The 25,951-nt window shown below is 33.1% G+C and overlaps 1 protein-coding gene across 7 annotated transcripts in view; it reads right to left on the reverse strand.

Annotated features, from left to right (window-relative positions):
• Positions 1-25,951, reverse strand: part of LOC149073001 (RIMS-binding protein 2-like) — a 240,323-nt gene that overhangs the window by 79,912 nt on the left and 134,460 nt on the right. For 4 of the 7 annotated variants that reach the window (XM_089246380.1, XM_089246381.1, XM_089246379.1 and 1 more), the window contains 3 exons: positions 22,528-22,692; positions 8,440-8,529; positions 4,796-4,894 (listed from right to left, as the gene is read on the reverse strand). In XM_089246380.1, the coding sequence (XP_089102506.1) occupies positions 4,796-4,894; positions 8,440-8,529; positions 22,528-22,692 (354 nt within the window). The remainder of the gene's footprint in view (positions 1-4,795; positions 4,895-8,439; positions 8,530-22,527; positions 22,693-25,951) is intronic. The other 3 variants (XM_089246383.1, XM_089246382.1, XM_089246386.1) reach the window with 3 other exon arrangements.

Below are 25,951 nucleotides of genomic sequence, written 5' to 3' on the forward strand. Positions count from 1 at the left end.
TCTTCTGAGAAGGAATAAAGTTCTCGCTGCTCGATGAAAGGTATCGGGCCTCCCCCTGGCTTGAAGCATCGCTTGAACACCGCTGGGGATGAATCAAGTTCTCGTTGCTGAGAAGTAAGGTGGGTACCTTTATCTTCACGAAGTCGACACGATTGTGACTCAGCAGGTAGTGCCAGGAGGGCACTGCTTTCAGATGGGCCTTCGACGAACGGATGTCGCTTCTTCTCAGGAGCTTCAGAGAAGTACCACTTTCCTTGCTGAACATCCAGGACGATACCAACATCACTGAGAAAGTCGGTACCGAGAAGGGTTCGGTTTTCTCTGGCCTGTGGTAGCACCATCATCTCGGTGGGAATCACTTTACCTTGGACGTTAATGTCCACAGTCGTAGTTAGGACTTCGGCTCTACGAGCATATCCATCGGCTAGTCTCATAACGATAGTCTTGCGGGAAAAGGGCAAACCATGTTCTTGTAGGAGATGATATAGCTTCTCCCCTGCCAACGAATGTGTGGCACCCGTGTCAGCACACACTGCGCCTGTTACAAATCATCACTTCGATAGCATTTTTTTGACGTCTCTCAGTTGAGAAACTGTAAAAGTCCAACTCGTCGACACTAACTTCTGGGGTGTTCGTGGCAGGATTGCACGTTCGACATCGGGACTTGACGATACCAGGTTCTCCGCACCCGTAACATCTTAGGATATGACTGTTACTGTCATCTTTCGATTCCGTATTAGGATGGGATGATAAACTGTATAAGTCCAAAGCGTTGACACTGGGTCCTGGTCTATCCGTTGGAGGATTTGTCACGGTGGGAAAAGTAGGACACTTTCCCCCCCCCCCTTTGACAAAGAAGCCTGACATATTTCAACCCAGAATTGTCATGACAAATAAGTGAAATTTGCTAAATGTAAATATAATTGTGTTTGTCGCGTGGAAAATATTTGAGCTTCTGTCTTTATATTATTGTGGAAAGCTGAACCGAATCTCGTGGTTGTCTAGTTCCTTTCCCTCTTGTGTTATCATTCCGTCTGATATTCATAAAATGCCAGAGATCTGAACCACAGATCGTTTGTGTAGAGTGGACACACACTCTTTATGTATCACACTGTATGTGTTTGTCGGAAAATCCTAATTATTGAATGCTTTGTTTCGACATCTCAATCATTTGAGCTCAATACCAAATTCCTTGAATTTTTCTGATTCTTCCTGTAAAATTTTGGGAATTTCCGAGTTAAATTGAACGAGAAAATGTGTGTTCTTTTGAATAATATATTCTTTCTTTTGTGAGAGAGACACACCTAATGATCCACTGATAATCAAAGATATTATCGCCATCTTGATGAGTCAGTTTTTCTTGTTCCCACACGAACGGCGTTCGGTACATGTAAAAGGAAGATAAGATTCCTTTTTCTTTTTTCTCTCTCACTTGTTCGTAATGTGTTGTATATTTTTTTTTTATACTTGAAAAGCCGATTTTTCGCTTTTTGCATATTCTGAGTCTGTTTTTTTTTTTAAAATAAGGGAAACAAACATTTTTGTTAATCCAGAGTTAAATAAATTTGAGACCGTGTGAGTATTTCAATTTTAAAAATTTATATATTTTTTTCCCTTTTTCTCTCCACTGTTTTCGATGCTTTAAAAAAAAAAAAAAATTGTGTTGTAAAATATTGTGAGGAAGAGAAACTTTGAAATAATGTTATATATATGCTTGAAATTATTCTCTGTCATCAAGAAAGTGTTGAATTTGAATTTTTTTTAAGAATTTCCTTTGTTTGGATTTAAATTTTTCGGCATGTCGCGAAACAAGAATATTTATATATGATGTCGCATATCGTTGGAAAGCTAATTTTTTTCCCCACACAATGATGTTAATGTTTTTTCATTTTGATGAATATTTATGCATTTAATCCGGAAATCTTATATTGAAAATTATTGTTGTCATTATAAACTTTGCTGAAAGCCGTTCATTTTCTTAAATCGACCCCGTATTGAGAGAAGATGTTTTTCTTTTGGTTTCATGTTTGTGTTCGCGCCTCATGATACAATTGGGTAAAATTTTGGATGACGCAGTTTGCGCGACGAATTAGAGGGTGCGCTTTCTCAAGCCCCGCCCATCACTAAATTTACATATTATCACTGAAAAACTTTGGAGGCGTGCAGTTCATCGGGACCAGTTGCACGAGAAAGCGTGGTCCCGCCGTTGAAGAATCCCCCCCCCCCCCGTAACTTGAAGATCCCCTGAAACTCAAATCCCAAGTCAAGTCACTCAAACCCTATTTAGTTCTGAACTGCCAAAAGTCGTAACATTTTTACTTGAAGATGTAAGCTCAAGAAAAACAGTATGAAGCATCGTCTCGTCATATCAGTTGCTCCCAACTGATCCAGGAAGGAAGGTTTACTGTCATGCCAGAAAGATGAAGCCCAGCAGCTGTCTCTTGCAGTCCAGTCTAAGGATGCTACTTCGTCCATGTCCACACTACCCCGAGTGGTAGTACAGATGGAGAACTTTGATGCTCCGACATCGTAGAGTATGTGCACGGACCGTTGCTTCAGCAGATACAGAGGACATTAATCGTTCAATTCGCCAAGCAGATTCGCCCGTCTAAGGATGACATGGAATAACTAACTGTCCGTACTGAGTGTTCAAGTTAAAGGGAACTGTTCATCGAAATTCGGTTGTCAAGAATGAAGTGACCTTAATATGGGAGATAGTGAGTAAGTTTTCTCTTACAAATTTTGTTGAGTGGTCAGGAAAAGCCAAACTGCAGTAATATTTAGTTTCTTGTCTTTTGCAATCAAATAATTTTTCGATAATTAAAGTAAGGTATTTCAGCATCGTTTTTTTTTCTTTTTGGTATTTTGTTTTTGGTTATATGAATTAAGAATTAAAGAACCTAAGGTGCATTTAGACCTCTGTGTGTTGACATATTATTTTTTCTTTGTGACTTAATTGTTTCGGTTAAAATGCTGTAGTACATATTTATTCAGGAGAATTACTCACCGACACACAAAGGGTTATTGCGGACACGGTAACAACTCAAAAATGGTACCCCACTAATATGATCACCAGGCCAAAAGTTTTCTTTCTTCAAGTACTGTCAACTTAAATAGTACTCAACAATTTTGCACCACAACATAATTGGTGCCGTGAAAAACAACCATCATCACACTGGTGCCATAAAAAAAAAACCCATAAAAACGATGACCGTCACAGATTACACGTTCGGCATCGGGACTTGGTAACACCAGGTTCCCCACAACCATAACATCTTAAGACAGGATGACGTCCTGCATCTTCCGGATTCGCACGTTGATTAGAATGAAAGTCTCTTTGTCGCACTGGGGACCTAGGGGGTTCATGTTGCTTTGATAGCAACTTCTTCCTCTCATATTGGATCTCGCTCTTTTTGATTCGAAGGTTATCATAAGCATCCAGCTTCTCCACGATCTCTTCAGGGGTAGTCCACTCGCTCCAAACATCCAGAAAATGTTCTTTAACTTCAGGTGGGATCCTCTTCTTCATCTGATCCGAAATCATCAGATCTTTCAGCTCGTCAAAGTTTCCAATGTTCAGTTCGGACAGCCAGCCTTCAAAGTAACTTTGGATCTCAAAGTGATAGTCCTTCCAGGTACTTCCAGGTGCTTTTCTGTGAGTAGAAAAGAGCTGCCGGAACCTTTCCGCACTCAGCTTGAAACGGCGTAAGAGAACCTACCGGATGTGGTCGTAATCATGAGCCTTATCTTCAGGTTCTCGAGCAATGAGTTTAGCAACTTCATTCGGCAAAACTCCCAGCAGATATGCAACCCAGTTCACCTTCTCCACTTTCAAGAATTTTAGCTGTCTTTCAAACAACTTTAGGAATAGCGACATATCATCTTCACTCGGATTGAAATTCGGGATCAACCTCTTCACGTCGAACTTGGGCTGATCGATGAGAGCGACGGATGGCTCTTCTGCCGGTTGCGAGAGTCGTTGAAACTCAAGCTGCAACTGCATCTTTTCAAGTTCAAACAAACGTTCTCGTTCCTTTTCTTCGGCGATCCTAGATTGTTCCTTTTCTTCGTCGATTCTAGCTCTTTCCTCAGCTATTCTAGCTCGTTCTTCTTCTCTTTCCTCAGCTATTCTAGCTCGTTCTTCTTCTCCCTCTCTTTCTCCGATAATAGTAGCCAGCAGGGATTTCACGAATTCTTCCTCATAACCGGAGGACTTTGTTATTATGTGCTTGAGATCTACTACACGCGAATCATTCGGAACTTCCTCTCCTAATTCTAGAGCGAGTAGGATCAAATCACATTTCTTACCTTTGGCCAAGTACGCCATTTCGATTTTAGGAGCTATCAGGAACCTCACAGTTGAGATCGAATGTCCGTTTCGTACTGCCTTGAGTTCGAGCCACGACGTTGGGCGCCACTTTTATAAGGGGACGTCGCGTTGAAGGTGCGTCTCTTTTCCGTGAGGTGGCGGAATATCCCCAATCCCTTGATATAGGAGGGATGTCCAATTGGTACACGAAACTGCGGAACTTAAAGAAGAAGACTTTATTTCGAAGCACACTCAAAACAGACAACCGTACAGAACGGAAGCCACATTCCAACTCACGTTCTCTCCTCTTGGAAGATAGATTTTCTCTTCTCAACTTCTTTTAACAACGTATAAACAAACAAAACGCATTAGGTGCGGTAAGGCCACAGAGAGTTAGTAAAAATATCCATACTGGGGAAAATAGATTCGTTACATGACTAAATTTTCATTGAAAGTACATATTGGGCAAAAGGAATAAAATATAACCTGGTTGCTGATATCTCTATCATGTTTGTTTTCCTCATACATTTCAGATTCGTTATAGCTTGTGTTTTCTGTTTTTGCTATTTGGCTTCTCATCTTCCCCTATAAAAAAAATAAAGCAGTTAATAAGAAAAATATCTTGGATGAAAATGAAATGTACCTGGCATGCAAAATTTGACAGAAATGTGGAGATTTTAGCCAAAAAAAAACAAAAACAAATCATGCTACATAAAATGTAACATTAAACCAAAGTAAAAAGCAAGATAAATGAGAGGAAGATGCAAAATATACACACAGATTATCTAAATTTAGTCATTTAATGAAGTGATGAAACAATAATACAAACAATATGCATGAACGCTGCTAAATGAACTTCTCCAGATCATATTCTGATGGATAATATGCATTGAAATATAAAATGCATTGGAAACATAAGCAATGAGCAAAGAATTTCATCGCAGTATATATATTATATATGTAGAAATATTTTTAATGATGTAATAAATATAGCATGACTTATTAATTTATCTAAAATTTAATTTTTCTACCCCGTTTAGCAAAGATATTGATTTCTTTTAAATATAGACATAATTATAATCTCAATAGTTCTTTAATTTGTAAACTATGCAGCCTACTATTGATCAAAAAAATTTCCACAGATTGTTAGAGATATAAAAATGTATGAAGAAAATATGTATTTCCCATCTTTGTAGCTTTTTAATAATCTAATTAGCACAAGCAGCCTCATCTGTATGACAGCAGTTTAATTTTCAATTGTACATCTCTGATTTCAAATAAATGAACACAGTGAGTGGTGATACTTGTATTATTGAAAAGATCATAACTTAGCAATTAAAATAGCTAAATAGAATGTGCTCAGTTTATTTTAATCCACCTGTGAAAAAACAAACATTTGTAAATGTATGAATGATTTATTGCTTTAAGTAGGATCATTGAAATCAAGGGTTTAAACAACCATGCTTTTAAATCTTGTGAGAAAGGCAATATAATCATGAAAAAAAGATTGTATTTCAAGAACAAGACAATTTATTATTTTCTTCAAAAACATTTTTTTATAAATATATAATTAGGTTAAAATTTAAGTAAAAATAATAATCATGATTATGTACATGAAAATTAATTTTTTTACACTCCAAATTTACTACACATGGGCTGAATACTTGTAAATTCAGTTTTAAAAGAGTTGCTTTAGAGTAGTGGTTCTCAACCTGGGGCCACATGGCTCCCTTACAGCAGCCCTGAGATATTCTAAGAGGGGCCATGGGTGAAAATCAAGTGAAAGGGAGCCATGGCAGGCAGTTGGGGGGAAGGGGCACAGAGAGAGAGATGTGTGAGAGAGAGAAATTTAGAAATATAGCTTTCAACATAAACATGGTAGGAAAAGTGCAACTACTTTTAGAATTTAGTTGGAACCCACACAAGAGAGATTCACAGGCATAAACAGATACATGCTCTTTGAACAGAGAGGGGAGGTCATTGAGGGTGTGTATAATGAACATGGAAGGGGATCCATCTTTGCTCATGGAAATAATATAATTTTTTTATAGTGAAGGTGCCCCCCCCCCCCCTGTATCTGCCTACGCTCATTTGGACTCTAACCTGAGGATCAGAAGATCCACCTTATTGGTAAAATTTTTATGCACTACACTTATTTTTATACAATTCACTCACAAAGTAATTTAATAAGTAGAAAGAGTCTGGCTGCTGGATAAGAGCGAGGTCTCGGTTAAAACTCAGAGCCATGATAAGAAAATGTGGTCATTTGGTTCAAAAAAGGTTAAGATGTACCACATTAGAGAGTACACAAGAAATGCAGTTGCCCCAAGGTAGTTTTTTATTTATTTATTTTTCATTTTATGGATTGTAGTAAATTATGATTAGGAGTATTGTCATAATTATATATATTTCAATATTTATTTAAATTCTAAAAATCTCTGAAAAGTTAGAGTAGCAGCAATTTTTGATGTAGATTTTTGTAAAACAGTGTAATGCTGAGTGATTATGTAAGCATAATTGAGAAACAATTGCCATGAATACAATTAAAGACTCTAAGGGAAACAAAAATGGATGGAGCTTTCAATATTTATCAACAGATTTTTAAAAACAGTTTTCTAAGGATACAAAAAGAGCTTTTTTACATTTTTCTCTAGTTTAAAAAAATATCTACAAATTTGCAGTATCTTGCAAACACGATGATTCTTAATAGTCTGAAAAAAGGAGCGGTGCAACATATTTAATCAGTTCATGAAATATTCTGCTTTGTATAAGGTAATTGTAAAACTTGCATCTACTGCACAATGCTACAAACTCCATGTAAATGTACTACCACTTTTTAACTGCATTTTTTTTTCATTTGATAACTACATATATATTGAAAATAAAAGATAAATGTTCAAAAATATTCATAAAAATGAAGATATTGGTGAATAGTTAATTGGGAGAAAAAAATTGATTGGGGCAAAAAATTGTATTAGTTTAAAAAAAAAATAGACAAAAACTTGATTAGTTGTCAATTTCGCAAAGTGGACTGTGATCACAAAAAAATATAATACAAAAAAAAAAATATTCTACTAATTGAAAAACATTTATTAGTGTATATCATTAAGATATTTTCATGTTACAATATATAATTCTCTTCTTTCAAAATAAGGTGAAAATAAATTGCATAATGAATTCAAAAAACGTTTATTGTGAAAGTATAAAAAAACCTTTGATGTGAAATTGCATGAAAAGCACATTAAATTACAATATCTTATAGTAAGTATTTAAAAAAATCAGAATTTTCATCAAAACTTAGAATAAATAATTTTTTCCAATAACATGCTTTTCTCATTGCAATTTTCCCCCCTATGAAAGTATGTGATTTGGCAACTCACTACACTATTTTTTTTAATACATTATGCATGCGTAATGAAAAATTTGAGAAACTTTATTATGTCACTTGTTGAAGCTTTATTTCAAAAATTATTTATTAACCATTAATGCTTAAAATAAACAAGAATTTAACACTTTTCCACACTGATGCTCACACACAAGCAGGTTCAACATAATAGCCTTGAAAGAAATGGGTGAAAGAACAAACAAAATTATAAAATATTTCCATTAAATGACTGACTATGGTACCATGATTTATTCTGAACCTTGAAACCCTGAACATATGTTTTTGTTAGAAAATTTGTTTCCTTATACTTTTATATTTTTAATTGTGATACTACAGTAAAATTTCACTAAAATTCAAATTAATTAGTTCAGAAAAATTATACACACATCAATTCACAATACCTATGACACTTTTTTCCCCTCAACCTTGAAATACTTATAATGACAAATACATAATGAGGAAAATTACTTACTTTTGAGGGAAAATTACATCATGCATTTTTTTTAATAAAACAATGACAGCAGTGATTGAAACTTTATTACACACAACTAAAGCAGAAATTTAAAACTGCAGCCAGGTATACATATATAAGGAAAAAATCAACACACTGAAATTGGGAGAGCATGATAACAAAGTATAGGACAGGAAACATACAGGCAGGAAAAAAGGAGAAAGAATCACAGCAAGATGCAAGAGACACAGAGAGATTTAGTGCCACACAACAGTTACAGTGTCCAGCACAGACCTCTCCGATTTCCATCTGTGCATCTTCCTCTTCTTCTACTATATCAGATAACTCAGATCGACCTTCATTAGGCATATCCTCTTGATCGCCCTGGTAGGAAAAATACAGTTCACTCTATTCATCTTACTTTCACAATTAGAAACCGTTATCAAGTAGCAGTATATAAATCATTGATGATGTGTAGGCCATTATGTAATTATAAATGATTAAATAAATTACCAAAAATAAGACAGGTCTTCTGAATATTAAATTATTTATAAGCCTGTAATTGATTAACAGTTTGTTTAACTGAAACATCTAGTCTCATGTGGTTACTGAAAAAATTATTAGTTGCTTTCAAGTGCTTCCATTAATGATTGCTACCATAGCAATAAATATTTTTTCTTCAATCAATAAGCAGCATGGTTGGAAATCCTATATTCTCAATGATACACTGCAGAGTGACTTTGCTAATACGTTTGCCTTATAAAAAAATTAAACCTACATAAATCATACTTTAATTTGTGAAAAATAATTTTAAAAAAATGCATAAACATGCCAGAAAGTGTAAACTAAAAGACATATGTGATGCAATAGAAATTTCTATAGTGAACAAAGTAGAAAAAATTATTTAGACTTATTGATAAATTGTGAATTAGATAAGAGACAAGTTAAATACAGCCAATAAAACATAATTTTGAATAAGGGGAATAGGCACAAAACAAGCATGAACTAAGGCAATGTGGTTCTCAAATTTTCTTCCTCCAGGATTTTCTGGGCCTCGTCATTATTTATCTGTGGCTCCCCAGAACAGTCTAGAAAAGAATCATTTCAAAACTGCATGGACATACATCAATACACCAACTTCTTGCAATGTCCCTGATAAAGGTTGGGGATGCCACTAGGAACCAAGATGCACACTTTGAGAACCACTGAACTAAGGGAAACAAAATTTTTAGAGAAATTTTATCCTTCTTTCTTTCACCAAGAGCCCTATCATCAATTTTAATATACAAACAGCTCAGTTTCACAAAGTTTTTCCCCCATGACTACAGTGGTTCAACAGTGCAACAAAGTAAAAAATCTTTCTTTCCAATCAAAAGTAGAATGAGTGAGCATTTATACTAAATATATTTCAAGAAGAATAAATTCAAGAGTGTTGATGTTTCTCAGAAAAAAAAAAAAAAAAAAAAAAAAAAATATATATATATATATATATATATATATATATCTTGTTTATGGAATTTTTTATTTGAATTTCTCCATAATAACTATCTTTATAAAAGAAAGTCTTTCACATGATCTCATCTCTCATTTATTTCTCTTCATATTTTTTTTAAACATGAAATTAGAAAAATAATGGAAATAAAAAGCAAAAATTTAAGGAAAAAAACCTTTTTCATTATAGGTGTTGGTGTTTTTCATTATAGCAACATGAATAAATTAATTTTTTTAGATTACATGATTCTCAGAAAACTCCAATAAAAAATTCAGGATGTCACTTCAATAAATCATGCATTGTTTTTGTTCTACTGCTCTAACATTTGCAAATTATTTGTACTTCCTTCAAAATTTCACAAACAAATGCAAGAATTCTATGATGAAGTAAATACAATTCGTTGACCCAGTCAGAAAGGTAACAACTCAAAATTATGTATTTTGAGATATCTTCATTTTAAAGTTTCACTTTGTATGGAACTGAATGAGAAAACTCAGATAGTAGGGAGCTTATAAGCAGAATTGGGGGTTGCTGGCTTTCAATATGTATAAAGGCATTCTTCACCATTTTCATGGCATGTCATGCATAATTTAAAAATTCTGGAGTTAGACCATCAAATTAAACTCACTTAATGGCTAATAGGAAACTATGGTATTTTTTAAAAACTTGGTTTACTGTTTATATGCATTAGATATCTTGTACTTTTTAGGACCGCTCAAGCATAAAGTTGAGCTGATATGAGAAATTTTTTTTAATTCCACACACATGCGAGTAAATTTTCTTTATATTCCTCTCACAGGAAATAAATAAATGTAAAAGAGCTTTACCATTTCCAAACTCTTTGTTCAAGGTCAACAATTTGCTAATGAAAGAATGACTAATAAACTATGGAATGTCAGGCACCATTTAAGCACTGTATCTTGATTTCAGAAAAATTCAGATAAGAAATTTAAAGACATATATTCATGTCATGCACTTACTGCAGTGATTCCTAAAATTTTTTGAAGCATGTCCCTCCCCCCCATCTGTGATTTCCCAGTTCCACCTTCTGCAACAGTCAACTATATCCAAAATAAAATGGGGACTACCATCAAATAGTTGTTTTTTTAATGTACATCTTATTGTTTCCATCTATATAAATTAATGTTATTTATATATTAATTATTATAGATATAGTATTGCCATGATATAAAAAAATTCTACATTTCAAATAGCTCAGTTAAGAGTTAGGGGATCATATTGGTTAGATATATTTTTATTTATGCTCAAAAGATGAAAATAAATTTATTAAGTGTTTTGATTTAAAAAAAATTATTTCTGTGGGTTTTCCTCTTATTTTGGCAGGAACAAAACGTACATGAGTGGGTTGCGATCCACAGTTTGGGAATCACTGACTTACTGTATGTTTTATTTTGTATTCATTTGAATTTCAAAACGACATGCCGTATGGTACTATAAGGATTTTTATTCTTTTAGGGTTTCTCTGACTATTAGCTAATACAGTACAACCTTGGTATAACTTCAACCATTTTTAAAGTCACCTCACTTATAACACCAGTTTTTGAAAGTTCCTGCTAGCACAAATAGCAGTTTGGTATTACTTTCTATTAAGTCACCCGTTTATGAAGTCATTTATATTCAGTCGTCTCTAGGGGTGACGTTATACTGAGAGGTCTGACTGTACACCCAAATTCTACACTTTTCTTCTTATCTTAAACAAGCTTAATTGTATTTCATACTTTTTTCAACAATTGAAAGAAGATACAGCAGAGCTTTTCAATGATGGCTGAAACCTATTTATGATTCTATTTTTCCTTAAATCTATATGACAGGATAATTATTTTTTGTGCATTATTTTCCTTCCTCTAATTTTTTGTTTCCTTAGTCTTATCAGAGAGGTTCATACACCATTCGTGTTCTTTTAATCTTATTTTTGAGTCAATTGATTTTAATCAAATACTCAGTGATGTTTTCCAGTGAAATAAACAGGTGTGATTCAACTTTTGTTTACAGAAATATATAAGATGAAAAATATGCAGTATCTCTCAACATATCAGCATGCATGTCTAATAGGGAAAAAAAGTAAACAATACAACAAGGTTCAGCAAATCGTGGATTATGTGTGTAAGCCATATTACAGTTGATCCAGGAATCATTTATCTCTGGAAATGCTTATAGTAATTATTAAGAAATAAATTATAACGATAGTATAGTTGCAGTTTTATGTAAAAGATTGACTATAATCTCATAGTGTGAAGTAATTTTTTGGTGGATTTTGTGATATTATGTAGGAAGATGACTTGGACAGAGCTTCCGTCCAAGGCTACAATTGGGGGGAGCAGAGGTTTTGCGGTCCAGGCGCTGCACTAGGAAGAACACTGAGTCCACTCTTTTCTGTCAAAATTAAGGGAAGGGGCGACAGAGTAAGTTTTTTTTTTAAATTGCAGCCTTGCTCCCACCACACAGTAAAGTCAGTCTTCAATATGCAAAAAACATTACATAGCTCACTAGTTGAATTTGGTAGCTAATCCTTGGTATGCACCATATTGCTCATAGGCTGCAATAGTGGTATAACTGAAGAAATCAAGTTTTGAGCTTAAAGTTTGCCTAATGAAACGATAAACCAGCTAATGCAACAGTGACACTTCTGCCATGTGACGGTAAAAAAATTTAACTATTCGACGTGCCACTGCTGCTGCCTGGACTAAGATTATTTTAAAATGTTGGGGAGGGGGGAATACACAATAACTCAAAAATATAAAATTTTGAGTTTTGCCACTATTGCAGACCATGAGCGACACAATGAAAATTGTGCTATTTGAAAGAACAGGAACTGTAATGCAAAATTGTGCTGTAGTAGTATACTATTCTATTTTTTGTTCAATTACCTAAATTAAAAAAAAATAATAATTCCTCACAATTCTGAAAAAAAGCATTAATAAAGGCAGAACAAAAAGCTTCAAAAATTTTAGGTGGAACTATTATATCATAGGAAAATATGTAACATGTATTAACATGAATCATAAATGTTTTATTACAGATCGAAAAATGTTTTAATTATAGAACAAGCAAAAAAAAATATTGTCATGCATGCCTGGTGTTCTTGAGCTTTTTCAATGGAAAAACTTGAAAAAATTAATGAGATACAATAAAATTAATTCACAATAAACAAATATGGCAGAAGAGATGGATTCATTGCATTCCTAATTAATGGCAAATTGGAGAAGCATTCAAAACAAAGTGAAGTTGCTATCTAACACTCATAAAAATGAGTGATGCTGCAGAGTGTAATATGCATAACCTAAAAAAAACCAACTTATGTCTGTTTTATTTTAATAGAATACCAAAGTTTATACTCAAAAGAAATATACAAAAAAAAATATTTTATGGATACGTAGAGTACTGGAAATCATGCACATGCAAAAAAGGTTTATATTAATTACTAATTGCATGTGCACATACGTCATATGCACAATTCAGATGAAGTTTAACCTCTTTGCATACAGGAACAAAATATTTCAGCTCAAAGCAGATGGGAGAAATAAATTCAAACTATCTCTCTCCTTACTTTTCTTAGTATCGAGACACTTCATTGGTAACCATATAAACAAATTGGTTTCTTTTTTTTGGAATTGCTTTTTTTCCCCTTTACCTCAGCATAATTATAATTTTTATCTCTCTTGATATGATTTGATGAGTAAAGAATATATATATATAGCATTACATACATAGGAAAAGAGTGGTTGTGTGTGAGAAAGGAGGAAAGAATGGCAAACCTGCTCCACTCATTTCCTATGTTAGCAATAATACCGGTTTTTAAGATTTATCTCTGCTACTTCAACTGCACATCAAAATTTGTTGCCAAAAACCTGTACATAAAGAGGTTTAAGAGGATTAATCCATGCCATGAGTTATATAAATCAAAGATGGTTTAAACTAATGCATTCTCTGAAAACCTCTCATGAGTCAGAAATTTCATGAAAATACTCTAATGCTAATTCAGAATTTATTGTAAATGCAAACATATTAAGATGCATAATTATGGAAAAAACCCCATGCAAAACAATGTTCTTGCTATGTTATGGCAGAATTTTTATATTCAGTATATTATTAGATCCTCAAGTCTCTCAAAAATGTACATTGTTTGGGTGTTGAGTTCTTCAGAGATTCACTTATTCATATTTATTTGTTCAAAGAAAATATTTGAATATTCCAATTGAAAACATAAATGGTATTCAAAAAATAAAATGACAATTCAGTTTGCCTTGAAAGCCATGTATTTAATCTATTACGTATACAGAGTAATCAAAATTTTTAAACTCCGACTTGAACAGTCTTGATGATATGAAATACAAAAAAACAAGAAACAATTCCCAACTGTGTTTACAGAACAAATTGAGAAAAATATTTCATTGTTACTTAAAAGATGCTAAAAATTACTCGCTTTTAGATTACACCAAGTTTTTTTTTCTTTCTTGCTGAAATACAATTTGCAACCTCTGATAGTGCTGTTCATGTAGTAAACAATGTTGATTTCAGATATTTCCACATTTAATATATATCAAAAGGTTCTCAAATTTCTTTATAGATAGGGGTGTATTCAACTGTTTTAATACAGTAAATACAAAGTTTTTTAGATGAGTGATAAAAAATTCCAAATACGCTGATATAATTTCCATTGATATTTCTCACGTACATTTTTGTAGATCAAAAATGTTAGATCACATCCATTTTAAGAAAAAAAGAACTGAGCAACATTCCCCAATATATGATTTATCTTGAAAGAGTAGAAATTAGTTTCATTGTGTGTTTGCTCTTTTAGATTAATTCAGAGATTTCTTACATGTTGTAAGAAATATAAAACTCTATTTTTTTTGTCTCGGATTCCAGAAAAATAAGCCTGTGGGTAATAAATATACAAAATCAGAAGCCACAACAGGGAAATTGCCCAACAAGATGGTTAGAAAAAGTAAGAAAAATCATTATAAAAAAATAATAATATTGCAAAAAATAAATAAAAGACTGAATACAGCAACCTAATAGCAATAAATCACAAAAAAAATAAAATACATTCTCTGCTTCTGCTGATAAAAATATGATGTCATTCCATTGGGGAATGACATGATGCTGGGGGGGGGGGGCATTGCCTCCCCCCCCCCAGCGTCAAAGGTGGAGTCGACTGATATGTATATATGAATTGACATCATCATCATCGTGCCCCCCTCCCAGACTTTCAAGTCTATCTCCGCCTATGTGTCATTCATTTTAATGTATGGATAGCTTCTCGATTAATCTCACTCAGGTTATATCATATTTCTTCTTGAACAGAAGCATCTGAAGTTTTTTAGACCTGTGGGTGCTCAACTTGGTCTTTATACAACGTGAACATGACATGTACTGTCAAACAAAAGGGGGTGATAAAGGAGCCCAAGTTGAACATGGAACACCCACTAAACCTGTCCTATCTCAAACCGTATGAGTTATTATGATGGATAATCGATTATGGGAATAAAAAAATGAAGGGGATATTCAATTATGGGAGAGAAATGTGTCAAGTCTGAAAAAACCCAAAATTTTGTATAGTTTCTGAAAGACCTACATCCAAACTAAGCACATATTTGGAAAGAACAGAAAAAAATCTATGAAGAGATTTCAATTTTATCAAAATATCTGGATTTAATGGTGAGCTACAAGTGCTAAAATATTGGCAAAGTTCAAAATTGAATGATCATCAAAATTTTTCATCGGCAATTAAGCTACCACCCTTCTAGCTACAATCGATCAAATTTACCAAAAACTTGTCCACTGCACCAGCTTTCAAAAGAGCTTACCATATCAGTGTTCTGGTTCAGGAGAAATTTAGCTCTCTGTTTGCAATACATCACTGAAATCCACATTCGTCGAAGCAATTTTAGCAGGTTTTGGCGACAAAATTTGATTTTTCCCTTCACCAATCTCTCAGCGATTGAAGCTCGCCATTAAATAAAGACATCCTGCTGATAGAGGTAATGCCATCTTATAGAATTATTTCTGCAAAAGCGAATTGTTGCCAAAATCTGTAACCACCAATTCTGACTTTGCGTCACACATCTACATCGACAAATGCTGATTTCAGTGATGTATTGCAAACAAAAGGCTAAATTTCTCCTGAACCAGAAACCTGATATGGTTTATTGTAAGCTCTTTCAAAAGCTGGTACAATGGAAAAGTTCTTGGCAAATTTGACTGATTGTAGCTACAAGGGTTTTGTGGAATTAACAATTAAAATTTTTGGCAACAATTCGATTTTTAACTTTACTAATACATATTTCAGCATTTTATATTTCGCCATTAAATCCGGATATTTCAATAAATTTGGTGTTACTTTTTAGCTTTTTTCTACTCTTTCCAAATGTGTGCTTAGTTTGTGTGTAGGTTTTTCAGAAACTTCACAAATTTGGTTTTTTTCATAGGTAGCAATATTTTTTCCATAATCGATTATCCATCACAACTCCAACACAGTTCAATATAGGACAGGGTTGGTAGGGTGTTTGATGTTCCACTGGGGCTCGTCTATCTCCCCTTTCATTTGGCAGAACATGTCACATTCACCCTGTATAGGAGATTTTGATTTATAAATTAATTCTGGGGGTGCTCAATCCAGTGCTACAAAATACTGTAAAAATACAACAAATACAATACACACCGGCTCAGATGCCACTGCTCTTGAAGGTGCCAATTGTGGGATATTCATGACAACAGCAGGTAAGCTATTCAATGCATTTACAATCTACTACAAAAAAATTCCCGGTCACACAACAACCTGGAATCATCCCTAACTAATCAAAACCGGCATCCCAGAGAAGAAGCAATTGAATGACGGTGTAGCAATGTTTCACGATCCATCATATCGATCCCATTGAAAATTTTAAACACTTTGATGATATCTCAACAATACCTACATTGTTCCACAAACACACATAAAGTATATTCAATAAATGAAGTCTCTCAACATTGCTCAATGCTTGCTTACCTGCTAGTGTTCTTTTTGCACACTTTCAACCAAGTCTATGTTGGGATATGAAGATAGAGTCTCCAAAAATGTATGTTATACTCTAGACTGGTGTTTCGGGATAAAGGGAACAATGGAATGGTCCAGGGGGCAGTAGAAGTTATGAAACACATAGGATCCTATGTTTCATAGGAAATGAAACACAAAGCATTCTATTTGATTTCATGACAGGCTAGTTGCATTCAGAATAGTTTTACCATAGGTGAAACATGGGATTTTTGGACAAAAATTAGAGACCATGCACTTTTCAATACTGAAAGTCATGCTCCATTCATTTGCCAATGCTGCAATCCTATTTAAGTTGGTCTTGAGTAACTCGCTATCGCTTTGATTCCTGACTACACCCATTAATTAAGCATCATTTGAGAATTTTCTTACGATCTCATCAATACCCTGACTAAGTTTATTGATAAAAAGTGAAAAGAGTATGGGATCACGGATACTTCCTTGAAGAACTCCACCTGTGACATCAAAGCAGAAATTTTTCAGTTGACCATTAACCGGCTGTGATCTATTCTGCAACCGCAATTCTATCCAATTCACAAAGTTGCCCCAATACTAATCGCAGGTAAGCGCTTCAAGAGTTTACCATGTTGGACCTCTAATGGAATGCCTGCTGGGAATCAAGATAGACAATGTCTACATTTTTGCTTCTGTCCTAAGATTTGCTCACATGATGATAAAAGCAAAGGAGGTTGGTTAGACATGATTTTCTGCCAAGACATTGTTATCTTTCACCCACTTTTAGAGTTGCCTATGAATACTAATTTCCAGTGTTTTAGAAAGGGAAATGGTCAAACTCACTGGACCATAGTTTGAGACAGTTTCCCTACTGCTCTTTTTAAAGATAGGAAATACACATTAGTAAGTTTCCAATTCCATAGGATGATATCCTCAGCAACACTATTTCTGTAAATCATACAACTGGCAAAAATAATTCAGTAGCACATTCCATAAGGACCCTGGGATAAATATTATCTGGTCCTGATGTTTTGCTAACAGATAAATTCCTAAGAAGCTGTATAGGACTTCCTCATCTTCAACTTGAATATGAATCCATAAACTATGAATCCTTTGTTTCAAATTAAAGTATTTTTTGAAACTTGAAACTCATGAAAATTGGTGACAAAATTATTTTTCGTACACTCAGCATGAAAACTAATTCTGGAATTTATTTTTAAGTGACCTTCAGATGATTATTTAATGTTCTAGACAGAATTAAAATAATCCTTGATTCACCATTCATTCAAAGTGTACATTTCAATTTCTATAAAGCAAAAAGCTTAATGAAAAATCAAGAATGAGATAGTTTTAAAAATAAATACAAAAACTGAAGTTTAAAAAGTTTCTTTGGTTCCCATAACGTGACTCAATGCTTAAATTTAAACATCAATTACACAGGCATAAAGATGATTTCATTTTTCAAAGATTTTTTTATAATCTTTTACTTTTTTTTTTATAAAGTATATATTTATGCAATTAAATATTGAGCCTGCAGAGTTTTCAAATAACAAGCTTTTTCAAAAAAAAATGTGAAAATTACCATTATAAAACTTAAATGATTGAATTCAAGTTTGTTTTTTGCCATTTCTGTTATGTTGAATTTCAATTAATATTTTTTAGACTTGTGATTACAAAAACTTCTAAATGGTAATATTTGAGTATCAAGATTTGATATTTGTCTGTTGAAATACTGTTTACTTCAAACCAAATTAATATGTAAAAGAGATAACCTTCTGTAATTAGAAGATAACATGCACCACATGCATGCGGTACAACAAAAGAACCCAAAACCATGCCATTCAAATATATATATATACACCATACCATTACAAAACTATCAGATAATTTTACAGTTGGCAGAAAGAAAATCTTATTGATTCCTTCCTCTACGCTGATAATACGTATTCATTCATTTAAAAGAAAAATCATGTGTGTATAAGATTTTTGGATTACATAACAGCCCTCTGCAGTTGTGTAGATCATTTTACAGTTATGCAAGGATCTGTGTTGGAGGACAGGATCTTGTATGAGGTAATTTAAATAAGATTAACCTTGTATACTTTTCATTAAGTAATTTTACTTGTGTTTAAAGTTCCACAGAATGCTTCAGATGCAGCTTACTTATTATCTCTCATGAAACATATTGAATGTTTTTCTCTTTATTTGAGCAATTTGTGTTGCTGAAGACTATACACTACACAAAATAATTATGGCCCTTATGGTATTCATGACTCAAGAAAAAGAAAGCTATTATTTTAAGAGAAAAATAATGCATCATGTAAAGAAATATGCATTCTGAATTTATGTGCGGAAGATACTGTCTTTCTCATGAAAACAAAAATATTTTTCCCAGAATATGGAATTAGTTATTTGCAATGTTTAATTAATGTGAAATAAGTATGGTCTATTTTGGTTTCATATGCTATTTGTTTTATGTATTAATTGTTGACGTAGTTAGTATTTTCTCACCCACTTTTGGCATAATAGCAAACTTCTATCATATAGATAAAACTCTCATATGAGTCTTGAGTATAAATTTCAAATGAACCAATTTCCGTAATTCAAGGATGACAATTTTCTTAAACAGAAAATGACTGGCCCATGTTAGCTTGGAATATGCACATAAATGGCAAACATTCTTGATGATAATCAGATCACATGATTTTTTCAGTCAAAATTTCAATAGTTTAAATTTATTTAAATTACACATTTATGTGGATTTTGAAACATGGATTTTACACTTATTTTGCTGAAATTGCCACTTTTCTCCAACATTTGAGGTCCTTTTTGGGAAAATTGTTTGCTTCACATCATCTTCCGGTTGGAGTTGTTGATTTTTCCATCCACAAAATCAATTTCTTTCTCTTCTACCTCATATCACTCCATACTAATCTTCTTATTTTTAAGTAGAGAAAAACAATTGTTTTCAGAGGTATCAAGATTGGTTTCTTTTCAATTTTCTAGAATGAAGTCCTGGTTTTCTTGGAAGTTGTACTTATCATGTTCTATGTACATGTATTCTACATCATGCAATGTGACTGTCACAATTCTTCTTCGTCGTTTTTCTTTTTTTTGCTTCTAAAAGTGAAGCTGGTGATTAGTCATTTTAGAGATCTCACTTCACTTTTTTAGTAGTATACTCAGCTGGGTCGGTAAGGTATGAAACTATTTACTATAACAATCTAATAAATGGGAATTCAAAGTTGATGTCACTCTCCACTATCCATACAAAGCAAAGGTTTCAACAGCTGGCTGATATGAAGATGAATTCAGGAAAGAAAACTCAACTGCTTCAGAGGGGAATCTAACCCACATCCTCTCACTTGCAGAGTGAGCGCACTAGACCACTATGGTACAAAAAGGTAACAAACCCCTTTCCTTACAGTGGCTATATATATGGATAGCAGAGAGTGACTTGCTCTTCGGATAAGTCACCATCTGGTGGCAGTGGCAGAAATTGTGAGCTATGGCTTTAGTTAGGTCTGACTGTTCATGAATGGTCCTGTTCAGTGCACACGAGCTCTAAGAAAGGAATTTGTTGCCTTTGTAGCATAGTGCTCTAGTGTGCTCACCTGGAAAGTGAGGGTCCCATTTCCCTGCAGAGGCAGTTGAATTTTCTTTCCTGAATTCATCTTGGCATCAGCCAGATGTTGAAACCTTTGCATAAATGGGAGAGAATTGGTCAGATTTACTCATAAAACCAAGCCAACTTATAGAGATGCTCATGAAAAAAATTTAAAAATGTTTCAATGTTGGCCATCTGATATTAATGAAAATTATATTAACAAGCAGTAAATTTTAATAGAATTGTACAAGTTATTTTATCATACATCTCTCTATAGCTCTGATAATACTCAATACAATTGTTGAAAAATATATAGGGTGAATGTGACCTGTTCTGCCAAATGAAAGGGGGTGATAGATGAGCCCATGTGGAACATGAAACACCCTACCAACACTGTCCTATCTTGAATTATTTAAGAGTTATATGGGATATTCGATTATGGAAGAAAAATGAGTCAAGCATTAAAATACCTGAATTTGTGAAGTTTCTGCAAAACCTACTGTAACGTTATTTCGATCATTTTTGGAATGACATTAATCCAATCTCTGTGGAATGGTCCAGTCTCAAAATGTATATGTTTATTCCATTTCATTCATAATCGGTCAGGTAGTCAGCCATCGCATCCAATCGAGTTTGCTGTTATATTTCTAAATTAATAAATAAAATGTACAATACCTCAATACATTGAAAGTTGGCCATGGACTTCCGCTGATGTATAGAAATCATCAATCTATAATAATCTGGACTGACGTGATCAGAGAGCCTCGGCAGATGGCCCAAATAAGTTAGGTTTTGTTGCAATTCCGAAATATTGTTTTATTTTTGAAACAATTTCTGTATCAAAAATGATGTTGTAATGTCAGTGAGATGAAATGTTTCCGTCGGATGATTGGTCCGAGAAAAAGACTGGTTTGTATATGATTGTATAAATACACTGCACTCGCTCTCTCTAATCACTTGCATTTTCTCATTCTCCTCGAATTTGCAGAATTGGCAATGAATACAAAATTTGGAGACAATTCAATTTTGAACTTCACCAATCTTTCAGCGCTTGTCGCTCGTCATTAAATCCAGATATTCTGATAAAATTGGTGTCACTTTAGAGGATTTTTCTACTCTTTTCAAATATGTGCTTAGTTTGCATGTAGGTCTTTAAAAAACTTCACAAACTTTAGTTTTTTTCAGATTTGACACATTTCTTTTCCATAGATTTGAACACCTTTTTTTATGAATTTTGGAAGCAAACTTTACAGAGTTTTCAACAGCCTTAATTTTTTTTTCGTTTAGTTTTTGAGAACTGGTGATTAATTACCACTGCATTAACATCACTGCAACATAACGATCAGTTATTGTTTTAGCTATATTATTATATCAATTTTTTTTAATATGATTATTAAAATATTTTTGAAATATTGTTGGTGATAAGTTTGGAATTTATCAGAAAGTTGGTTTCCTTTGCAGCATGTTGAAGAAATATAAAGAGGATAAGCTTTAAGAAATGACATTTAAAAACTATCTCTCATTAGAATTTTTTATTTTTTGCATTTTGTTGAATCAGTAAACGATGGAAATTTGGGGAAAAAAGAAGGTATTTTAAAACCATGCATTTGTAATCTTGCTTTCAAACACACATCTGACAACTAGCTTTTATTGTGAAATTATTCTTTTCGTTAGTTCACAAATTGCACTTACTGAATGTTGAGGAAATACTTTTTGAACAAATTGCAGTTGAAAAACTCTGAATGCCCAAAATTAATAAAATTTACTTTAATGCTAAATGCGCTGTTCATCAGAAATATTAAATTAAACCATTTTATGTCTTGCAACTACTTTCATTGTCAGTAGAAAAAAAACTAAAAAGTCACTCTTGTAATTAAAGTTAAAAATAATTTTTTCTAGGTTTAAAAAAATTGAACAGTTTTTAAAATGTTTAGTGAAGTTGATAGAATAGCCAAAAACAATATTTGCAGAAAACCTTTGCATTAAAAACATGAAAAATAAGGATTTTAAATAATAGTTTTGATAATTGCAGTTACATTATGTACAATATTTGAAATAATTCAAGTTTTTATAATTTCATCATGAGTTTAACACAAATTTTTCCTAACAATAGCTTCCCTAAACTATATGCATTGTTTTGTCTATCATTCTTTCATGCCTTTCATACTCTATGCAAACATTTATGACATACAAGGCCAAAACAATGGTGCACAATGACAAAAATCCCATTAAATCCAGTATAAGATGACTTTTTCTAAGGAGTTGTTGTACCTTCAACGTAGCAAATGGAGAATCCATAGGGTCAAATGCTCGAGCCCTGCGGTTCACATGGTTGAGCAGTTCCATGAGCTCAGTATCTGATTCTGAATCAGAGCTCGAACTACGACGCTCTCGAGGAGTTCGCTCATCATGCATCCTGGCTGACAGTACCAGACTCTGAATTTGATGAGAAATGAACACATTTTCTTTAAAAAAAATTTAAACACTTCTTACAAGAGAGTAAAGAAACAAATCCATTTTTGGTTTTTTTCATAGCGATTTTCTACCAAGTACTGTAACAGTTGTGAGCAAAGTAGCAAACACTACAATAATAAACTATAAAAAATTGTAAATTTTCAACTACAAGGAAAAAAAAAATACATGAAAATTAAAACATTAAGAAACAGACAAGTTATGTGTCTTTGTTCGGTCATTGAAGACCTCCTTCATAAAGTCAGTAAGTTATCATGCACTACTAGATTATAAAAATATTCATGCAAATGAGAAAAACCTTTGCACTAAAAATCGAAATGACAGAATAAGCAATATGATATTGTACTAAAATATCTATGCAATGCAAAATTACTGTTCTATATCTTTGCAGATAAAAGCAATCAAGATCTCATGCTAGTCTAATATAAGTATAAATGTTTTATTTCCAGTTGATGTGGAATGGAGTAAAATATGCTTCGGTTTAAAATAATGGTGTACTTAGTTTTTTATGTAGAATGATATTTTACATTGCATAAATATTATTATCTGTAACTAAAAATTGATTTGAAATACTTTCTGAACCTAAAAAAAATTATACAAAAATGATTCTATGTAAAGAAATTAGAGTTTTTACCCTTGGAACTCTAAATTCTAAAACATCAAAGTTGAGTTCAACATTGAATTCATTGCAATGATGATTGTTAGAAGTGGAAATTGTTAGAATAAAAATATATATAACTACCAATCAAATCATTCATTTAAAAATTCAGCCCAGTTTTTTTTGTGGGGAGGGGAGATCCATAAAACAAATATATAGGCAATAAAATTTTTCACCAAAGTACCTTTTCTTTAAAAAATAAATTTAATCCAGATAAAGTTTTTATGTTGAACTAAGTTTAATGTTTAATTGAGTCTTTTGAATTATAAATTTTGTGTTTTCTAAACAGAAAAGCCTTTGAATATGTTAATACCCTATGAACATTCTACATTATTTTTATTGCTTCACAGTCATTTCAAACACAAAAGGGCTAATTAGACCAACCGCCTATATTTTAAAGCAGACAATAAACTTTTTCTTCCATGTCTCTAGGCGTCTGCACATTAATTTCTCATTGCAGGAACTTTTCGAGGTAACCATTATGCTTGTGGGATTGTCTTGGCACTATCTCTCTTCCACACGTGGAAGCAGTACCTCTACATCAGGAAATATTCTGAAAAGATGGATTCTAAGGTAGATTTAAAATTCATGAAACTTTAGAAAATTATGTGGATCTATTATGGACTTGAGCTAATGCATTCCAATAAATTTAAGGAACATGCTGGTATTTTGGTAATTTATAGAACATTCAACCTTTATTTTTTCAGGATAATAAACAATGTTTTACTCATAGAACTGCACTGTAAAAACAGTTTTCAAGAGACTTGGGAATAATTTTACCAACATATTCTTCAAAATTTATCAAGAAATTTGGTCAAAATACCAGTAGAGTCTCTATATAACAAACTTCTATTTGCAATTTTTTTACCAGAACACTCCTTCATTAACTTATTCTACATTGAAGATAATTCCTTTATTATTAATTCTGTGTAACAAATTTCTTTATGGAACAAAGCAACTTGATATGAAGACAACCGTACTTCTCAACTCAAATTTTTATTTCTGAAAAATCTTAGAATATATAATTGTTTCCAGTTTTCTAATATTGAATATCAATAGTGATTGTGATGTATACTGAGATGCTTAAAAAAATAAACAAACTAGGTTTGTTACATTAGAACCAAATGGTGTGAAAGTTCAAAATATCCCATACCTTCACATTTGAAATTAAATTCATGTAACACAGATACTATTTTAACTAATATCAAATATTATTTTTAGGAGCTCTTTTACAACATTTATTGAACAAGAAAATTTTAATCATATAAAATATATACAATTACCCTGTAGAGGGCATTCGTAAACTGCTTAGAAAAATTGGAGGGATGATAGTACCCATCAAGACGAACAATCTTTACAATGGAACCTATGGTAGCAATCCACATAGAGTGTCAGAAAAGTGTAAAGTAAACTGGCAATGAAAAAATTGGAAAAATAAAGGCAATGAAATCATAAATTGCACAATCTTGTACAGATTAATGAAAGACTCAAAGGAGATGCTTAAGTGACATCCAAGGGTGTTATTGCATCGTTCACATCAGTGAATGAAAGACTGGAGCACCCTCCTATAGACTCCTAATGTCATATTGATGTTGTCTGCTGCAACAAGGATTCTTGCAATGAGATCTTCTTTAGAGTCTACAGGTTTCTTGTACACCAATGATTTCATATGCCCCAATAAGAAATCTGGTGGATTCAGGTTCAGTGAGTGTGGAGGCCACACCATAGGGTCTAACACATCCAATTCACTGTCCGGGATATCTGGCATTCAGGATATGTTGAGCAGCTGTAATAAGGTATGCTGGAAATCCATCGTGCAAAAACTGTCTCTCTGTGTGCTGAACAGAACGGGCTGCAACAATGACATCAGACGTGAGGACTTGTGCTTGTCGGACCCAAGTTTTGATTTCCAGACATTCTGAGTGAATTGCCACCATAGGTTCCATTGTAAATATTGTTCATCCTTTATGTAGGCCCTATCGCCCCTCTAATTTTTTCTAAACAGTTTGCAAACACTGTGTACACAGCTAGTAGCTTCTTGTGGGTAAAAAATAAGGGTGTTGCAAAGTAATATTTGAAGAGAGTTCATTATTACTTATTGAATTTTTTTTTCATTGTTTCAGAAATACAAAGACATGCTGATTCTTAATCAAGAGCATTGGAAATATTTTTTGTCATTATAAACAAATACACAAATAAAACAAACTTTTTAACTTACAGAAAATAAGTTTTATATAATTAGGAAAATTTATATATTTTTATATCTTAATAACAACTGACATGGATCGGCCACATCAAAAAAACAAAATAAATAAAACTCAAAAGAGATGACTCAAAATAATTTAGCCGTAAATAAATAGGCTTCTCAAGACACAACCAAGGAATTATAAACTAATTTATAGCACAAAAGTTAATGTTATCAAGACCGTAGTAGGAGGGGAACTGAGGGTATGGCCCCCACTCCCAGAAATGTGAGAAAATGGTAGGTATACAGTGCAGCCACTTAATGTGATCAGATCAGGACTCAGATTTCCTATAACAGTAACTGATTTAGGCTGATGCTTT

This window comes from Pholcus phalangioides, unplaced genomic scaffold (assembly GCF_987345545.1).
Source record: "Pholcus phalangioides strain wild (caught in Gottingen) unplaced genomic scaffold, Ppha-v1.0 ptg000017l_1, whole genome shotgun sequence".
NCBI lineage: Eukaryota > Metazoa > Arthropoda > Arachnida > Araneae > Pholcidae > Pholcus > Pholcus phalangioides.